The 16613-nt window shown below is 43.5% G+C and overlaps 1 protein-coding gene across 1 annotated transcript in view; it reads right to left on the reverse strand.

Annotated features, from left to right (window-relative positions):
• Positions 1-2615: 2615 nt before the first annotated feature.
• LOC138663941 (zinc finger protein 271-like) overlaps positions 2616-16613 on the reverse strand; it is a 44491-nt gene continuing 30493 nt past the window's right edge. The window contains exons 2-7 of the mRNA XM_069750315.1: positions 12773-12885; positions 12471-12635; positions 12267-12390; positions 12093-12190; positions 11848-11938; positions 2616-4547 (exon numbers count right to left, since the gene is read on the reverse strand). Of these exons, the coding sequence (XP_069606416.1) occupies positions 2872-4547; positions 11848-11938; positions 12093-12190; positions 12267-12390; positions 12471-12635; positions 12773-12850 (2232 nt within the window). The 5' untranslated portion in view covers positions 12851-12885 and the 3' untranslated portion in view covers positions 2616-2871. The remainder of the gene's footprint in view (positions 4548-11847; positions 11939-12092; positions 12191-12266; positions 12391-12470; positions 12636-12772; positions 12886-16613) is intronic.

The raw sequence follows: 16613 nt of genomic DNA on the forward strand, positions 1-16613 counted from the left end.
GCCCCCAGCTCTCACCTTTAGTAAAGCTGGTTCTCAAACATGAGGGGACCCAACACCGTTTTTTAAATTATTTAAATAATTAAAAAAAAAAAATAAACAGCTTGGGGACCCCTCTATTCTTGGTAACCAGCTTTGCTAACGCTGACAGCTGAGGGTTGCAGTCCTCAGCTGTCAGTTTTGCCTGGCTGGTTAAAAAAATACAGGGTAACCCATGCTGGTTTTTTTCATTCATTTATTTATTTATAGCGCAGGCGGTGGGTAAGGAATACTCCCATCAGCCGCACCTGCTGTCACTGTCATTAGCGGCAGCAGGTGTAGGCTGATGGGAGTAATGGTCCCATCAGCTGTCGCCTGCTATCATTGTTGTCACTTGAATATAACTTATCATTCTCCCCTGCTCGCGCTGATCGCTGGCAGAGCAGGGGAGAATGACGAGAGCCGTCTCCAGCACCCGGCACCAAGGAACAGCGCTTACTGTACCACTTCTTCCGTGGCACCCGTCCTTGCGGCACAGATGCGGCACACGGGCGGAACATGGTAGCAACACGTGTGCCGCAAGTATTACACAGTTTTTTACGATACCGGAATTATCAGGATGTGTGAAACCGGCCTAACACTGTAAGTAGTGATGACAGAAGGAAGTTGTTCCAAGTTGCAATAAAATGGAACATGGTTCCCCCCCATAGCAGTGAACTTCATATGGCAGGGGCGAGAACAGTTCAGCACAGTGGATGCTGCCACAGTATAGGAGATTGTTCTCATACACTTTATACAGTTAATAGCCTCTGTGTCTGTGCTACTACATATTTAGGCAGTTAATTGCTTCTTGCAGCTTTACATGAACACCCAAGCCTTACACTATGGCTGGTACGAATAACTAAAGCAATTGTTACCATCCACCTCTCATGTCTCCCCTTTTCCTCATAGTTTGTGAGCTTGCGAGCAGGGCCCTCACTCCTCTTGGTATCTATTTTGAACTGTGATTTCTGTTATGCTGTAATGTCTATTGTCTGTACAAGTCCCCTCTATAATTTGTAAAGCGCTGCGGAATATGTTGGCGCTATATAAATAAAATTATTATTATTATTAGATTGGACTGGTAACTGGCCATACTTTCCTATGGCCTGTGTCTACTGTATTTGCTGTGTGTATGTGTGTATGTGTCGTTCTCTGACACATGGCATATCAACAAATAAAAAAAGCAACCTCCAGTGGCGGCAGTAGATAATAATAAAAATAATATAACAACAGTTTCCTTAATAGTATTAAAAATATACAATCACATAATTAAAAAATCACCATTGAAAAAAATGATAGATCCTTTATAGTGATGAGCGAATATACTCGTTACTCGAGATTTCCCGAGCACAATCGGGTGTCCTCCGAGTATTTTTTAGTGCTTGGAGTTTCAGTGTTTAGCGCCGCAGCTGAATGATTTACATCTGCTAGCCAGCATAAGTACATGTGGGGTTTGCCTGGTTGCTGGGGAATCCCCACATGTACTTATGCTGGCTAAGAGATGTAAATCATTCAGCTGCGGCGCTAAAAACGAAATCTCCGAGCAATAAAAAATACTTGGAGGACACCCAAGTCTCGGGAAATCTAGAGTAACAAGTATATTCGCTCATCACTAATCCTTTATAATGTCTGAGATATCAGCCACCTTATCTCTAGCCCATTGATTTCTATACAGCAGTTACTCACCTCAAACTCAGATCCTAAGCTGCAGTTAATAGTTCTGCAAAATAACCAGCACCCAGTATCTGTTTTTTCCAGAACAGTTTTTCTAATTACCGCTCCTGTGTTCAGAGACACTACTTTCTCTATATGCAAATATTGTGAGAACAGTGCAGACTCCAGAACAAGCACCGATAGTTAAAGGGAACCTGTCACCAGTTTTGGCCGCTATAAGATATGGCCACTGCCTTTCAGGGCCTATCTACAGCATTCTATAATGCTGTAGATAAGCCTCCGGTCCGACCTGCAAGTGAAGAAAAATAAGTTATATTATACTCACCTGGGGGGGGGGGCGGTCTGGTCCGATGGGTGTCCCAGGTCTGGCGCCTCCCATCTTCTTGCAATGCCATGCTGCTTCGTCTTCATCGCTCCCCAGCATCGCGCTCCTGTGCAGGCATACTTCTCTGCCCTGTTGAGGGCAGGGTTAAGTACTGCAGTGTGCAGGTGCTGAACCTCTCTGATCTTTCCTGGCGCCTGTGCATTGCAGTACTTTGCTCTGCCCTCAACAAGGCAGAGAAGTACGCCTGTACAGGAGCACCGATGCTGGAGAGTGATGAAGACGCAGGAGGGCGTCGTCGCAAGAATATGGGAGGCGGTGGACCCAGACCTGCGACACCCATTGGACTGGACCACCCCCCGGATGAATATAATATAACTTATTTTTCTTCACTCGCAGGTCAGACCAGGGGCTTATCTACAGCATTATAGAATGCTGTAGATAAGCCCTGAAAGGCAGTGGCCGCATTTTATAGCGGCCAAAACAGGTGACAGGTTCCCTTTGAGTTGTCATGGTAGCAGAAACTCTGCAGAAGGAAACTGACCAGAATTATCACTGAAGGAAGAGTGCCCATCCCACCAGCAAGAAATAAAAGAAAGTTGTGTGCTGCTCAAGACACAACTTGAGAATAACTCTTTAATATATTTTACAAATGTGCAGAGATTTTATGTGTATTCTTTGTTTGGTTAGTGGAAATGATAATTTTCACATATTTGTTGTACTACATTTTTAAAACATAGGCTAGCTTGCTTCTCTTGTTTGAATTTGCTGATGCCTAGCATGAACTAATTTTTAGTTAAAACACCTTTCACATGTGTAACAAGGCCATACTTGTCTTTTAAACATTTCCTGTATGCTCAACAGTAAAATGATCTCTCCCTTGTGTGAGTTTTTTGATGATCAACAAGATTTGACTTTCGAGCAAAATATTTCCCACATTCTGTGCATGAGTATGGCTTCTCCCCTGTGTGAATTCTCTGATGTATAATGAGGTCCGACTTCTTTTTACAACATTTCCCACAATCTAAACATGAAAATGGCTTCTCCCCTGTGTGAGTTTTTTGATGGTCAGCAAGATTTGATTTTTGAGAAAAACATTTCCCACATTGTAAGCATGAAAATGGCTTCTCCCCACTGTGACTTCTCTGATGCTTAGCAAGATATGATTTTTGGTTAAAACACTTCCCGCATTCTGCACATGAGAATGGCTTTTCCCCTGTGTGAATTTTCAGATGTGTTATAAGTCCGGACTTCTGTTGAAACAATTTCCCACATTCTAAACATGGAAAAGGCTTCTCACCTGTGTGAATTTTTTGATGATCAACAAGATTTGATTTCCGAGAAAAACATTTCCCACATTCTGAGCATGGAAATGGCTTCTCTCCTGTATGAGTTTTTTGATGATCCACAAGATATGATTTCCGAGAAAAACTTTTCCTACATTCTGAGCATGAAAAAGGCTTCTCTCCTGTGTGACTTGTCTGATGCATATCAAGCACTGATTTTCGTTTAAAACACTTTCCACATTCTGCACATGTAAATGGCTTTTCCCCTGTGTGAATTCTCTGATGTGTAGCAAGACTATACTTATGTTTGAAATATTTCCCACATTCTGAACAGAAAAAAGGCTTTTCCTCTGTGTGAGTTTTTTGATGGACAATTACTTTTGATCTCTGAGAGAAACTTTTCCCACATTTTAAACATGAAAATGGCTTTTCTCCTGTGTGACTTTTCCGATGTATAGCAAGATGAGATTTTTGGTTAAAACACTTTCCACATTCTGCGCATGAGAATGGCTTCTCTCCAGTATGAACTCTCTGATGTATAACAAGATCGGATTTCTTTTTCCAACATTTCCCACATTCTGAACAAGAAAATGGCTTCTCCCCAGTGTGAGTTTTTTGATGGTCAACAAGAGTTGATTTCTGAGAAAAACATTTCCCACATTCTAAGCATGAAAATGGCTTCTCCCCACTGTGACTTCGCACGTGCCTAATAAGTTTTGATTGACGGTTAAAACATGATCCACATTCTGAACATGAGAACAATTTCTCCACTGTGTGACTTCTCTCATGTGTTATAAGGTGTGATTTCTCTATAAAACATTTCCTGCATTCAGAACATGAATATGGCCTCTCACCCGTGTGAGGTTTTTGATGCTCAAAAAGATTTGGTTTCCATGTAAGACATTCTGAACAAGAAAATCCATTTTCTTCTGTGTGATCTTTCTCATGTTTAACAAGATTTGATACATTTTCATAACATTTTTCACATTGAACACAAGCTATTGGATTATCTTCTTTGTGAGATCTTTCATGCTCAACATCCTTTCCCTTATTTTTCTTATCAGTCTGTAATGAATCAAAAGATAGGACATGTTGAAAAGGAACAGGTGATAGATCTTTGCTGTGAAGAGCTGATGGTATATCTGGGATAACTGCCCACTCTTCGTAAGCATTTTGTGCGATTCCAGGATTGTCTGCGTTAAAATTTGAAGGGATTATAGATCCGCTTACGCTTCTGAAACAATCACCTGCCGAGAATAAAAGATTATTTTCATTTATGTATAATCTAAATATTTATTTGACATTTTATATTTCTATAAAAATAATTTCCATACAAACTGAAAAATACACAAGCACAGACTCATAATAAAATGTCTAATGTCATGTGTTGTTGCGAACTCTGTTATTAAACAGGTTGTCCAGGTTTGGAATCAAACTGTGAAATCACTATGTGACCAAACGCTCTCACCGTCAGCATCGGAGAATCGTGACAGCGTGCGGTCCACATGAGGATTCATGTATGTCGCTTTCATCCCAAGCCTGGAAAGTCTCTTTCTAGAACATTTCCTAATAATAATAACAATTTCCTAATAAATTGCCCCTCGTATTATATATACCAGCTGTCATCTTCATCTGTTCAGTGCGCTCTGTGGTGCATAATTTTCTTGTGTTTACACCTACTGGAGGCAGACACTCAGACGTAGTAGACCGAGTCTGAGAATCCATCTCCAATAGGCGTACATACCCGAAAATGATGCACAACTGAGCACACATTCCCTCTGCCGGCACAATTATAGTCTATGGCCCCCTTGGCGCACATGCCTTAATCCCATTTTATGGGTAGTTTAGACATAAGCCCCAATGGATCCACTGAACGGGTGCCTGAATGCAATGTGAAAGCACCCTAAGGTTAGACACATCACTCTTACCATATAACATCGAAAAAGTCTGTTCTGAAATTCTCTCTAGGTGTTTCCTTTTTCCTCTCTGTATTATGATGGTGCCTGCTTATGATTGGACAATGTCATACAGAGGAAAAAGTCAGCATCCCCAGGGAAGAATCTCTGTTAAAGGAAATCTGTCAGAAGTAAGTTGAGAGCTGCATTATGTAGGGGCAGAAACTCTGATTCCAGCGATGTGTCACTCACTATGCTGTGTGTTTCTGTTTACATAATTTCAGTGTTTTATTGAAAGGAGATTATCACTACAAGACCAGATGTCTCGTGCCTCCTGGTCCAACTATGTCCCCAACACCAACTGGTAGCTTTCTGTCAATATGAAATGTACAACATTCTGAGTGTTGCTAGATCTGCAGCAGAAAAAACTGTAACTCTATCACAACTGCTGCACTCAGTATACAAAATGATACCCTGATTCCAGTGAAGTATCTGTCCAGCGATCAGATTACATAGTGATAGGGAAATCAGGGACCACCTTAATGTGTTCTCATAATTCATACATATGTCTCTGAATATGTCCAGACATGCCTGGCTATGCTAAGTCATTCGGCTGACTATTGGTTACCAATTAGAATTGCTGAGAGAGGTAAAAAGCTAATCAAGAGATGAGACTTAGGACATTAGCCCCTTACGTGTCTAAACCCAAATGACCTCATATGTAAGGATCACCTGTCCACAGTTCTGTCCTTTATGGCTTCTGAAACAGATTCACGTCTGTCTCTGTCCATCATTTCTCCGGAGAACTGACACATCTGGCAGCCATCCAATATCCCTGAGGGTCTGACTTGCAGAGCACCCTAACATTTTGGCGTCCCTGGGTGGGCAGCCACAACGGCAGATCACCAAATATCTGATGCCCGGCACATCGCAGACCTGAGATCAAGGACACACAGACAATCCGCGGAAAGGTAAGAACCATTAGCTTCTTACAAAATCTCTCTGTGTCTCCATCTGTCTCATAATCTGCAGCTGAGCTTCTAGGTATGTTATAGTCAGATCTGTCTACAAAGCCGCCCATATTGTTTGGCAAAGAACCATAGAATATCCATGTCATATTTGAAAGGCATATTGGATTGGTCGATTTTATGTGATGCTATCTCTGTTACATGTCTTGTGATATGTCTAGCATATGACTGAAGAGTGCATGAGTGTGTGAATTCACCCATGAGGAGACGTACTTTTGGGGAGTGATAGAGATACGGTGTAAAAAGCCGGTTGAATCGGGATAGGGCCTCTGCAGTTCCCTCCGATGACCCTTCAGGGGCATCCTGGGTCAGAGGTCAGTCAGTCTGTCTGTGTCTGTCCTGCCTTGTATGTACGCACAAGCTGCCCCCTAGTTTAGGAGGAGATTCTGATCACATCAATCTGCCTGTTGCTAGTTAGTTCTGTTCTCTGGTTATTATATAGGATTTCTGTGTATGCCATATTACATCTGAAGGAGGTGCCCTTTGCAGACTAGGAGGCCTGAGTGGGATTAGTGAGTGACGCTGCGGCGGTCACAAGGGCCAAATCACTAATCATTATCCCCGCAGTCCGCACGCCTATTGGCTGAGTTTTTAGCATAGGTTACGAAATGAGCGGAGAAAGGAGGATTGCGTTTCTGCACACCTGAACTGTGAAAGCAGTGTAGGTTAGGAAGTGTGGATAGATAGTTAGGGTGCTAGCACCGTAAAATAAGAGTTAGAGGCCGTGAGAAGTGGGCACAAGAGAGACTACACATGAGTAGAATAGTGAGTTGTCAGTATAACTGGAGAACGCAGTGGTAGGAAAAACAGATAACAGAGAAGCAGTAGAGAATGCAGATGTGATATCAGGATCAAAACCGGATGACAGATTCCCTTTATTGTTTTATTCTGCTCTTCAGCACATTTATCACGAGATATCTTATATGTTAAATGCTCGTGAAAGTCCTCTTTAAACATTCCATAACACATGCTTAATTTATGTGTATGAAAATGTCTGAAAATATTCCATATTCCAGTAACAGAGAAGTGACAGGCTTACTAACAATATTAAAGCAATTACATTTATCAGATCTACCGTATATACTCGAGTATAAGCCGAGATTTTCAGCCCAAATTTTTGGGCTGAAAGTGCCCCTCTCGGCTTATACTCGAGTCACGGTGGTGTTGTGAATTCTGCTTTTGGGCTCCCTCCGGTGGTTGTAGGTGGTAATGCAGTTGTCCCTGGATTGCAGTCCTGGTCAGGTGTACCTGCTGATTGCAATTCTGACTGGGGTATTTAGGTTTGCAGGATTCATTAGTCCTTGCCAGTTGTCCATGGTTGTTGGGAGGTTTTAGACCTCTGTCTGGTTCCTCCTGCCTTGCTGCCAAATCAGCAAAGATAAGTGTCTGGTTTTGTCTCTGTGGCACACAGGCTGTGTGCTTGATAATTCAGTGCTATTCATTTGTTTTTTCTTGTCCAGCTTAGATTGTGTCAGTATTTTCTCAGTCTTGTTGGATTCTCAGGAGTTGCAGATATACGTTCCACGTCTTTAGTTAGATGGTGGAATTTTTTGTATTATCTGCTGCGGATATTTTTGGAAGGGTTTTAATACTGACCACTTAGTATTCTGTCCTATCCTTTCCTTTTTAGCTAGAGTGGCCTCTTTTGCTAAATCCTGTTTTCTGCCTGCGTGTGTCTTTCCTCTCCTTCTCACAGTCAATATTTGTGGGGGGCTGCCTATCCTTTGGGGTTCTGCTCTGAGGCAAGGTAGAATTCCTATTTCCATCTATAGGGGTATTTAGTCCTCCGGCTGTGTCGAGGTGTCTAGGGTTTGTTAGGCACACCCCACGGCTACTTCTAGTTGCGGTGTCTGTTCAGGATTTGCGGTCAGTACAGGTTCCACCTACTCCAGACAAAGTTTCATGCGGCTCCAAGGTCACCGGATCATAACAGGTGGGCGGCAGGGTCAGCGGGTGAGGGTGCTGAGGCATACTCACCTAGTCCCGGCGCTCCTGACGCTGCCCCTGCCTGTCACACTGTCTCCGGGTGCCACAGCTCTTCCCCTGTTCAGCGGTCACGTGGGACCGCTCATTAAAGAAATTAATATGGACTCCACTCCCATAGAGGTGGAGCCACATATTCATTCCTCTGAGTGGTGCCAGTGACCGCTGACAGGAAGAGCTGCGGTACCCGGAGACAGTGTGACAGGCAGGGGCAGCGTCAGGAGCGCCGGGACTAGGTGAGTTTTTTATATTCACCTGTCCGCGCTCCACACGCCAGGCGCCGCTCTGTCTTCCCGGCGTCTCTCCGCACTGACTGTGCAGGTCAGAGGGCGCGATGACGCATATAGTGTGCGCGGCGCCCTCTGCCTGATCAGTCAGTGCAGAGAGACGTCGGGACGAGACGCCGGGAGCTGCAAGCAAGAGAGGTGAGTATGGCATTTTTTTTTTTTATTATTGCAGCAGCAGCAGCAATGGCAGAGCTTTATATGGAGCATCTATGGGGCAAAAATTAACGGTGCAGAGCACTATATGGCACAGCTATGGTGCAATAATGAACGGTGCAGAGCACTATATGGCACAGCTATGGTGCAATAATGAACGGTGCAGAGCACTATATGGCACAGCTATGGGGCAATAATGAACGGTGCAGAGCACTATATGGCACAGCTATGGTGCAATAATGAATGGTGCAGAGCACTATATGGCACAGCTATGGGGCAATAATGAACAGTGCAGAGCACTATATGGCACAGTTATGGGGCAATAATGAACTGTGCAGAGCACTATATGGCACAGCTATGGGGCAATAATGAACGGTGCAGAGCACTATATGGCACACCTTTCTATGGTACATCTATGGGGGAATAATGAACGGTGCAGAGCACTATATGGCACAGCTATGGGGCCATAATGAACGGTATGGAGCATCCATTTTTATTTTTGAAATTCACCAGAAGCTGCTGCATTTTCCACCATAAGTTTTCCCAGTTTTTTGTGGCAAAATTAGGGGGGTCGGCTTATACTCGGGTAAGCTTATACTCGAGTATATACGGTACATATTTCCAAAGACCATAGTTTTACTGGCACAACACAGGATATCCATGTGACACTGGGGTGCATTTAACCCCTTCATGACCGGAGCTTTTTTCGATTTTTGCTCCCCTCCTTCCCAGAGCCATAACTTTTTTATTTTTCCATCAATATGGCCATGTGAGGGCTTATTTTTTGTGGGATGAGTTGTACTTTTCAACGACACCATTGGTTTTACCATGTCGTGTACTAGAAAAGCAGGAAAAAAATTCCAAGTGCGGTGAAATTGCAAAAATAGTGCAATCCCACACTTGTTTTTTGTTTGGTATTTTTGCTAGATTCACTAAATGCTAAAACTGACCTGTCATTATGATTCTCCGGGTCATTACGAGTTCATAGACACCAAACATATCTAGGTTCTTTTTTATCTAAGAGGTGAAAACAAATTCCAAACTTTGCTAAAAAAAATAAAAATAATAAAAAAAAAAGTGCAATTTTCGAATACCCGTAGCATCTCCATTTGTCACGATCTCGGGTTGGGTGAGGGCTTATTTTTTGCATGCCGAGCTGACGTTTTTTACAATACCATTTTGGTGCAGATATGTTCTTTTGATTGCCCATTATTACGGTGACCAAAAAAAGTAATTCTGGTGTTTTAACTTTTTTTTATCGCTACGCCGTTTAGCAATCAGGTTAATCCTTTTTTTTTTTATTAATAGATCACGCGATTCTGAACGCGGCGATACCAAATATGTGTAGGTTTGATTTTTTTATTTTATTTTATTTTGAATGGGGTAAAAGGGGGGCGATTTAAACTTTTACTTTTTAAAATCATTTTTTTTTTACTTTTGCCATGCTTCAATAGTCTCCATAGGAGACTAGAGCTGGCACAACTTGATAGGCGATGTTCAGATCGCCTCTATGTAAATGAATTGCGGAGTTGCTATGAGGTCCGACCACTGGGTGGCGCTCATAGCAATCCGGCATTGACCAACATAGAGGTCTCAAGGAGACCTCTGGGTTGTCATGCCTATGCACCGATTAGCCCCGATCATGTCAAGGGGGTCACCGATACGTGTACGTGTATGTCCGGCCAGATGGCTGGAAACGCGATTTAAATGCCGCTCTTAGAGTTTAACTAGTTAATAGCCTCGGGTGGATCGCGATTCCACCCACGGCTACTGCGGGCACATGTCAGCTGTTCAAAACAGCTAACATGTCCCCGGAAAGATGTGAGCCCACATCAAAGATGGGATACTGATATCGGCGTACTAATATGTCCGATGTCAATAAGGGGTTAATCTCAGATTTAGAGTTTAAAGAATCCCCTACCATGCAGTCTAAAGGTACCGTCACACTAGACGATATCGCTAGCGATCCGTGACGTTGCAGCGTCCTCGCTAGCGATATCGTCCAGTGTGACAGGCAGCAGTGATCAGGCCCCTGCTGTGATGTCGCTGGTTGGGGAAGAAAGGCCAGAACTTTATTTCGTCGCTGGCTCTCCCGCTGACATCGCTGAATCGGTGTGTGTGACACCGATTCAGCGATGTCTTCGCTGGTAACCAGGGTAAACATCGGGTTACTAAGCGCAGGGCCGCGCTTAGTAACCCGATGTTAACCCTGGTTACCATCGTTAAAGTAAAAAAACAAACACTACATACTTACCTACCGCTGTCTGTCCTCGGCGCTCTGCTTCTCTGGTCTGGCTGTGAGCGCCGGGCAGCCGGAAAGCAGAGCGGTGACGTCACCGCTATGCTTTCCGGCCGCTGTGCTCACAGCCAGACCAGAGAAGCAGAGCGCCGAGGACAGACAGCGGTAGGTAAGTATGTAGTGTTTGTTTTTTTACTTTAACGATGGTAACCAGGGTAAACATCGGGTTACTAAGCGCGGCCCTGCGCCTAGTAACCCGATGTTCACCCTGGTTACCGGCATCGTTGGTCGCTGGAGAGCGGTCTGTGTGACAGCTCTCCAGCGACCAAACAGCGACGCTGCAGCGATCCGGATCGTTGTCGGTATCGCTGCAGCGTCGCTTAGTGTGACGGTACCTTAAATCGTGCAATGAAGAACCGCCGTTTTGTGGTCCCCAAATTAGTCAAGATTGCTGAGAGATATTGTGCAAAAAGACTATTACCGGTAACTGCTTTAACTGATCGAATCTACAATAATAGCTGCTATAACAATTTTGCATGGTTGTAATGGAGAAATCTTCAGTTAAGCCTCTAGGACATTGTGATGTTTCCAGTGATTGTTATTAGTTTTTAAGGTAACCCGGTTGTCATAACTTAAGATATGATCTAAGCCAGAAGAGATCACGCAATGTTTTCGAAAGGACTTTTTAATATTGTATTTTATTCAAACTTTTAAATTAGGCCCTTTTTAAAACATATTATAGCTTGATAACTAATGAGAATAATGAAAAAGAAAGTCCAATGGACTTATCTACAAAATGCTCTTCTTTCCCTTATCGCCATGTTTAAGCTGTAGCTTTACATTCTTATTTTATTCTCTGTAACAATATCATATTTTCATCCATTTTTATTCAGTATTTTGACAAAAGTGAGCTCATAACGACTAACACAAAATGGCAAAAGCATTTAGTGGTTCCTACTCACCTGTGCTGTTATCTGTAGGAATCTCCTCTTTACACCGCCCATCACCCCTCACATATGTCTCTGTAGCATTAATGTAGGTCAGATCTTCACCCTGAAACAAATATTGTAAAAGTCCTATCTTCACCGTTCTCATTACACAAGTATAAAACATACAATACTGGTGGATAAAACAAGACTGAGCACAAGACCTTCACAGCCGTCTACACATCATAGGGGAGATCTCATGAGACCTTCTCTCCATCTACCTGATGATCCTGAGGAACATTGGGATTTTCTTGTTTACAGTCCTGTGGATGAAGAGGATGTGGACATCTCTCTGGTGTTGACTTCTTACTGGATAGAACTGGAGAAACCACATACTGGGACTTAATTCATTCTTTACATAGATAATTATACACCGTATGTATATTGTCTATTACCTGGTGATGTGAGGAGCTGGGGAACCTCCATAATGACGTCCTTGTACAGATCTTTGTGTCCTTCTAAATACTCCCACTCCTCCATGGAAAAATAGATGGTGATGTCCTGAAACCTTATAGGAACCTGAGACACACAATGATAGTCATATCCAGATCCCTTCATAGTGTTACTGTATAATGTCCCAGCATTCCCAGCAGTGTCACCTCTCCAGTCAGCAGCTCAATCATCTTGTAGGCGAGTTCTAGGATCTTCTGATCATTGATGTCCTCATGTATCAGGGGGTGAGGTGGAGGCCCAGTGATTGGGCTCAGGGGTCTTCCCTGAGCCTGACAGCTCTCACTAGAGGTTTTCTTCAATACTGTGTAATCCTGGTTATGAAGAGACACAGTAATAAATCTCACTACAGACATTTCCAGAGTCCTCACCTCTCCAGTTCAGTCCATCTGTTATTCTGTTATTCCCATAGAAAAGAATTATGTAATGTGACGTCGTCAGAATCTCTCACCTCTCCAGTAAGCCGGAAGAGGATCTCTAGGGTGAGGTGTAATATCCTCTCCGCCATCTTGTCTCTGTCTATATCCATCTTTATTGGGTTAATCAGGAAAACTAAATGGGAATCTAAATGGAATGATTAGAAAACGTAAAAGTTTACATACAATATATAAAAGGACACATATGCAGGTTTTTCTCATTTTCTGACAAGAAATCAGAATAAACATTTCCCATTTAAGGTTAATTAGGATTACCATAATTATTATTTGCCAAATGCCAGAATAATGAGAGAGAGAATGTTTTAAGGCATTTTTATTACTTAAAGGGAACCTGTCACCCCGTTTTTTGAGATTGAGATATAAATACTGTTAAATAGGGCCTGCGCTGTGCGTTACTATAGTGTATGTAGTGTACCCTGATTCCCCATGTATGCCGAGAAATACATTACCAAAGTCGGCGTTTTCGCCTGTCAATCAGGCTGGTCTGGTCAGGTGGGCGTGTTCACAGCGTTCTTTTCTTCCCCAGGTTTCCGTTGGTGGCGTAGTGGTGTGCGCATGTCCAAGGTCCGGATTCCCTGTGCCCACGTGAAGACACAGCGCGCGATCTGCGCTGTCATTCCTTTCATCGGTGCGGGCGGCCATCTTCCTGGGGCCGCGCGTGCGCAGATGTAGTGCTCTGCTGCACGGGGCTTCAGGAAAATGGCCGCGGGATGCCGCGCGTGCGCAGAAGAGATCGCGGCGGCCATTTTCCCAAAGCCGAGTTTGCATCTCGGCTTTGGGAAAATGGCCGCCGCGATCTCTTCTGCGCACGCGCGGCATCCCGCGGCCATTTTCCTGAAGCCCCGTGCAGCAGAGCACTACATCTGCGCACGCGCGGCCCCAGGAAGATGGCCGCCCGTACCGATGAAAGGAATGACAGCGCAGATCGCGCGCTGTGTCTTCACGTGGGCACAGGGAATCCGGACCTTGGACATGCGCACACCACTACGCCACCAACGGAAACCTGGGGAAGAAAAGAACGCTGTGAACACGCCCACCTGACCAGACCAGCCTGATTGACAGGCGAAAATGCCGACTTTGGTAATGTATTTCTCGGCATACATGGGGAATCAGGGTACACTACATACACCATAGTAACGCACAGCACAGGCCCTATTTAACAGTATTTATATCTCAATCTCAAAAAACGGGGTGACAGGTTCCCTTTAATGCAAAGTCAAAAGTTTACATATATTTCATTAGTATTTGGTATCATTACCCTTAAACTGAATGACTTGGGTCAAACATTTGGGATCTCCTTCCACAAGCTTCTCACAATAGTTGGTCGGAATTTGGGCCCATTCCTACTGACAAAACGGGTGTAATTGATCCAGGTTTGTAGGTCACCTTGCTTGCACCTGCTTTTTCAGCTTTTAACATAAATTTTAAATAGTATTTCAATAACTTCTTTAATCCTCTATATGCTGTGGTTGATACTGACCGCCGTATCTACAGATGTGGTCAAAATTGCTGGTACCTCTCATTTAATGACAGAAAAACCCACAATGGTCACAGAAATAACTTAAATCTGACAAAAGTAATAATAAATAAAAGATCTATGAAAATGAACAAATTAAAGTCAGACATTGCTCTTCAACCATGCATCCACAGAATTTTAAAATAATAAAACTCATAAAATAGGCCTGGACACAAATGATGGTACCCTGAAAATATTGTGACAAAAGGAAATGTTAAATCGCGGTGTGTCCACTAACTAGCATCACAGGTGTCTACAATCTTAGAATCAGTGAGTGGACCTTCTATATATAGGGCTACAGATACTCACTGTGCTGTTTGGTGACATGGTGTGTATCACACTCAACATGGACCAGAGGAAGCAAAGGAAAGAGTTGTCTCAGGAGATTAGAAAGAAAATTATAGACAAACATGTTAAAGGTAAAAGTTATGAGACCATCTCCAAGCAGCTTGATGTTCCTGTGACTACAGTTGCACATATTATTCAGAAATTTAAGATCAATGGGACTGTAGCCAACCTCCCTGGGCGTGGCCGCAGGAGGAAAATTGATGACAAATCAAAGAGATGGATAATACATATGGTAACAAAAGAGCCCAGAAAAACTTATAAACAGATTACAGCTGAACTTCTGGGTCAAGGAACATCAGTGTCAGATCGCACCATCTGTCGTTGTATGAGCCAAAGTGGACTTCATGGGAGACGATCAAGGAGGACATCATTGTTGAAAAATAAATATAAAAAAGCCAGACTGGAATTTGCCATACTACATATTAACAACCCAGAAAGCTTCTGGGACAATGTCCTATGGACAGATGAGACAAAAATGGAACTTTTTGGCAAGGCACATCAGCTCTATGTTCACAGACGGAAAAATGAAGCATATCAAGAAAAGGACAATGTCCCTACTGTGAAACATGGAGGACGCTCTGTTAGGTTCTGGGGTTGCTTTGCCGCATCTGGCACAGGGTGTCTAGAATCTGTGCAGGGTACAATGAAATCTCAAGACTACCAAGGGATTCTAATGTGCTGCCCAGTGTCAGAAAGCTTGGTCTCAGTTGCAGGCCATGGGTCTTCCAACAGGATAATGACACAAAACACACAGCTGAAAACACCCAGGAATGGCTAAGAGGAAAACATTGGACTATTCTGAAGTGTCCTTCTATAAGTCCTGACCTAAATCCTACTGATGAGCATCTTTGGAAAGAGCTGAAACATGCTGTCTGGAAAAGGCAACCTTCAAACACGAGACAACTGGACCAGTATGCTCTTGAGGAGTGGGCCAAAATACCTGCCGAGAGGTGCAGAAGCCTCATTGCAGTGATTGCCTCAAAAGGTTGTGCAGCAAAATGTTAAGTTAACCCCTTTATCCCATATGGCGTACTATCCCGTCGAGGTGACCTGGGACATAATTCCCAGTGACGGGATAGTACATCATAGTGGATCGGCCGCGCTCACAGGGGGCCGATCGCGGCCAGGTGTCAGCTGGCTATCGCAGCTGACATCCGGCACTATGTGCCAGGAGCGGTCACGGACCACTCCTGGCACATTAACCCCTGGAACACTGCGATCAAAGATGATCACAGCGTTCTGGCAGCATAGGGAAGCATCGTGCAGGTAGGGGGCTCCTTGCGTGCTTCCCTGAGACCCTCGGAGCAACGCGATGTGATCGCATTGCTCCGAGGGTCTCCTACCTCCTCCTCCCTGCAGACCTGGATCCAAAATGGGCACGGGGGACCTTCAGGGTCCTGCAGGGAGGTGGCTTTCAAGCCGGGAAGCCTCCCTGCACTGCCTGTCAGATCGCTGATCTGACGCAGTGCACTGCAAAGTGTCAGATCAGCGATCTGATATTACATAGTGATGTCCCCCCCCCCCCCCGGGGGCAATGTAAAAAAGTAGAAAAAAAATATTTACATGTGTAAAAAATAAAAATAAAAAATTCCTTAATAAAGAAAAAAAAATATTGTTCCAATAAATACATTTCTTTATCTAAATAAAAAACAATAAAAGTACACATATTTAGTATCGTCCGTAACGGCCCGACCTATAAAACTGTCCCACTAGTTAATCCCTTCAGTGAACACTGTAAAAAATAAAAAATGAAGCAAAAAACGACGCTTTATTATCATACCGCCAAACAAAAAGTGAAATAACACGTGATCAAAAAGACGGTTATAAATAACCATGGTACAGCTGAAAACGTCATCTTGCCCTGCAAAAAACGAGCCACCATACAGCGTCATCAACGAAAAAATTAAAAAGTTATAGTCCTCAGAATAAAGCGATGCAAAAATAATTATTTTTTATATAAAATTGTTTTTATTGTATAAAAGCACCAACAC

This window comes from Ranitomeya imitator, chromosome 2 (genome assembly GCF_032444005.1).
Source record: "Ranitomeya imitator isolate aRanImi1 chromosome 2, aRanImi1.pri, whole genome shotgun sequence".
NCBI classification, from domain to species: domain Eukaryota; kingdom Metazoa; phylum Chordata; class Amphibia; order Anura; family Dendrobatidae; genus Ranitomeya; species Ranitomeya imitator.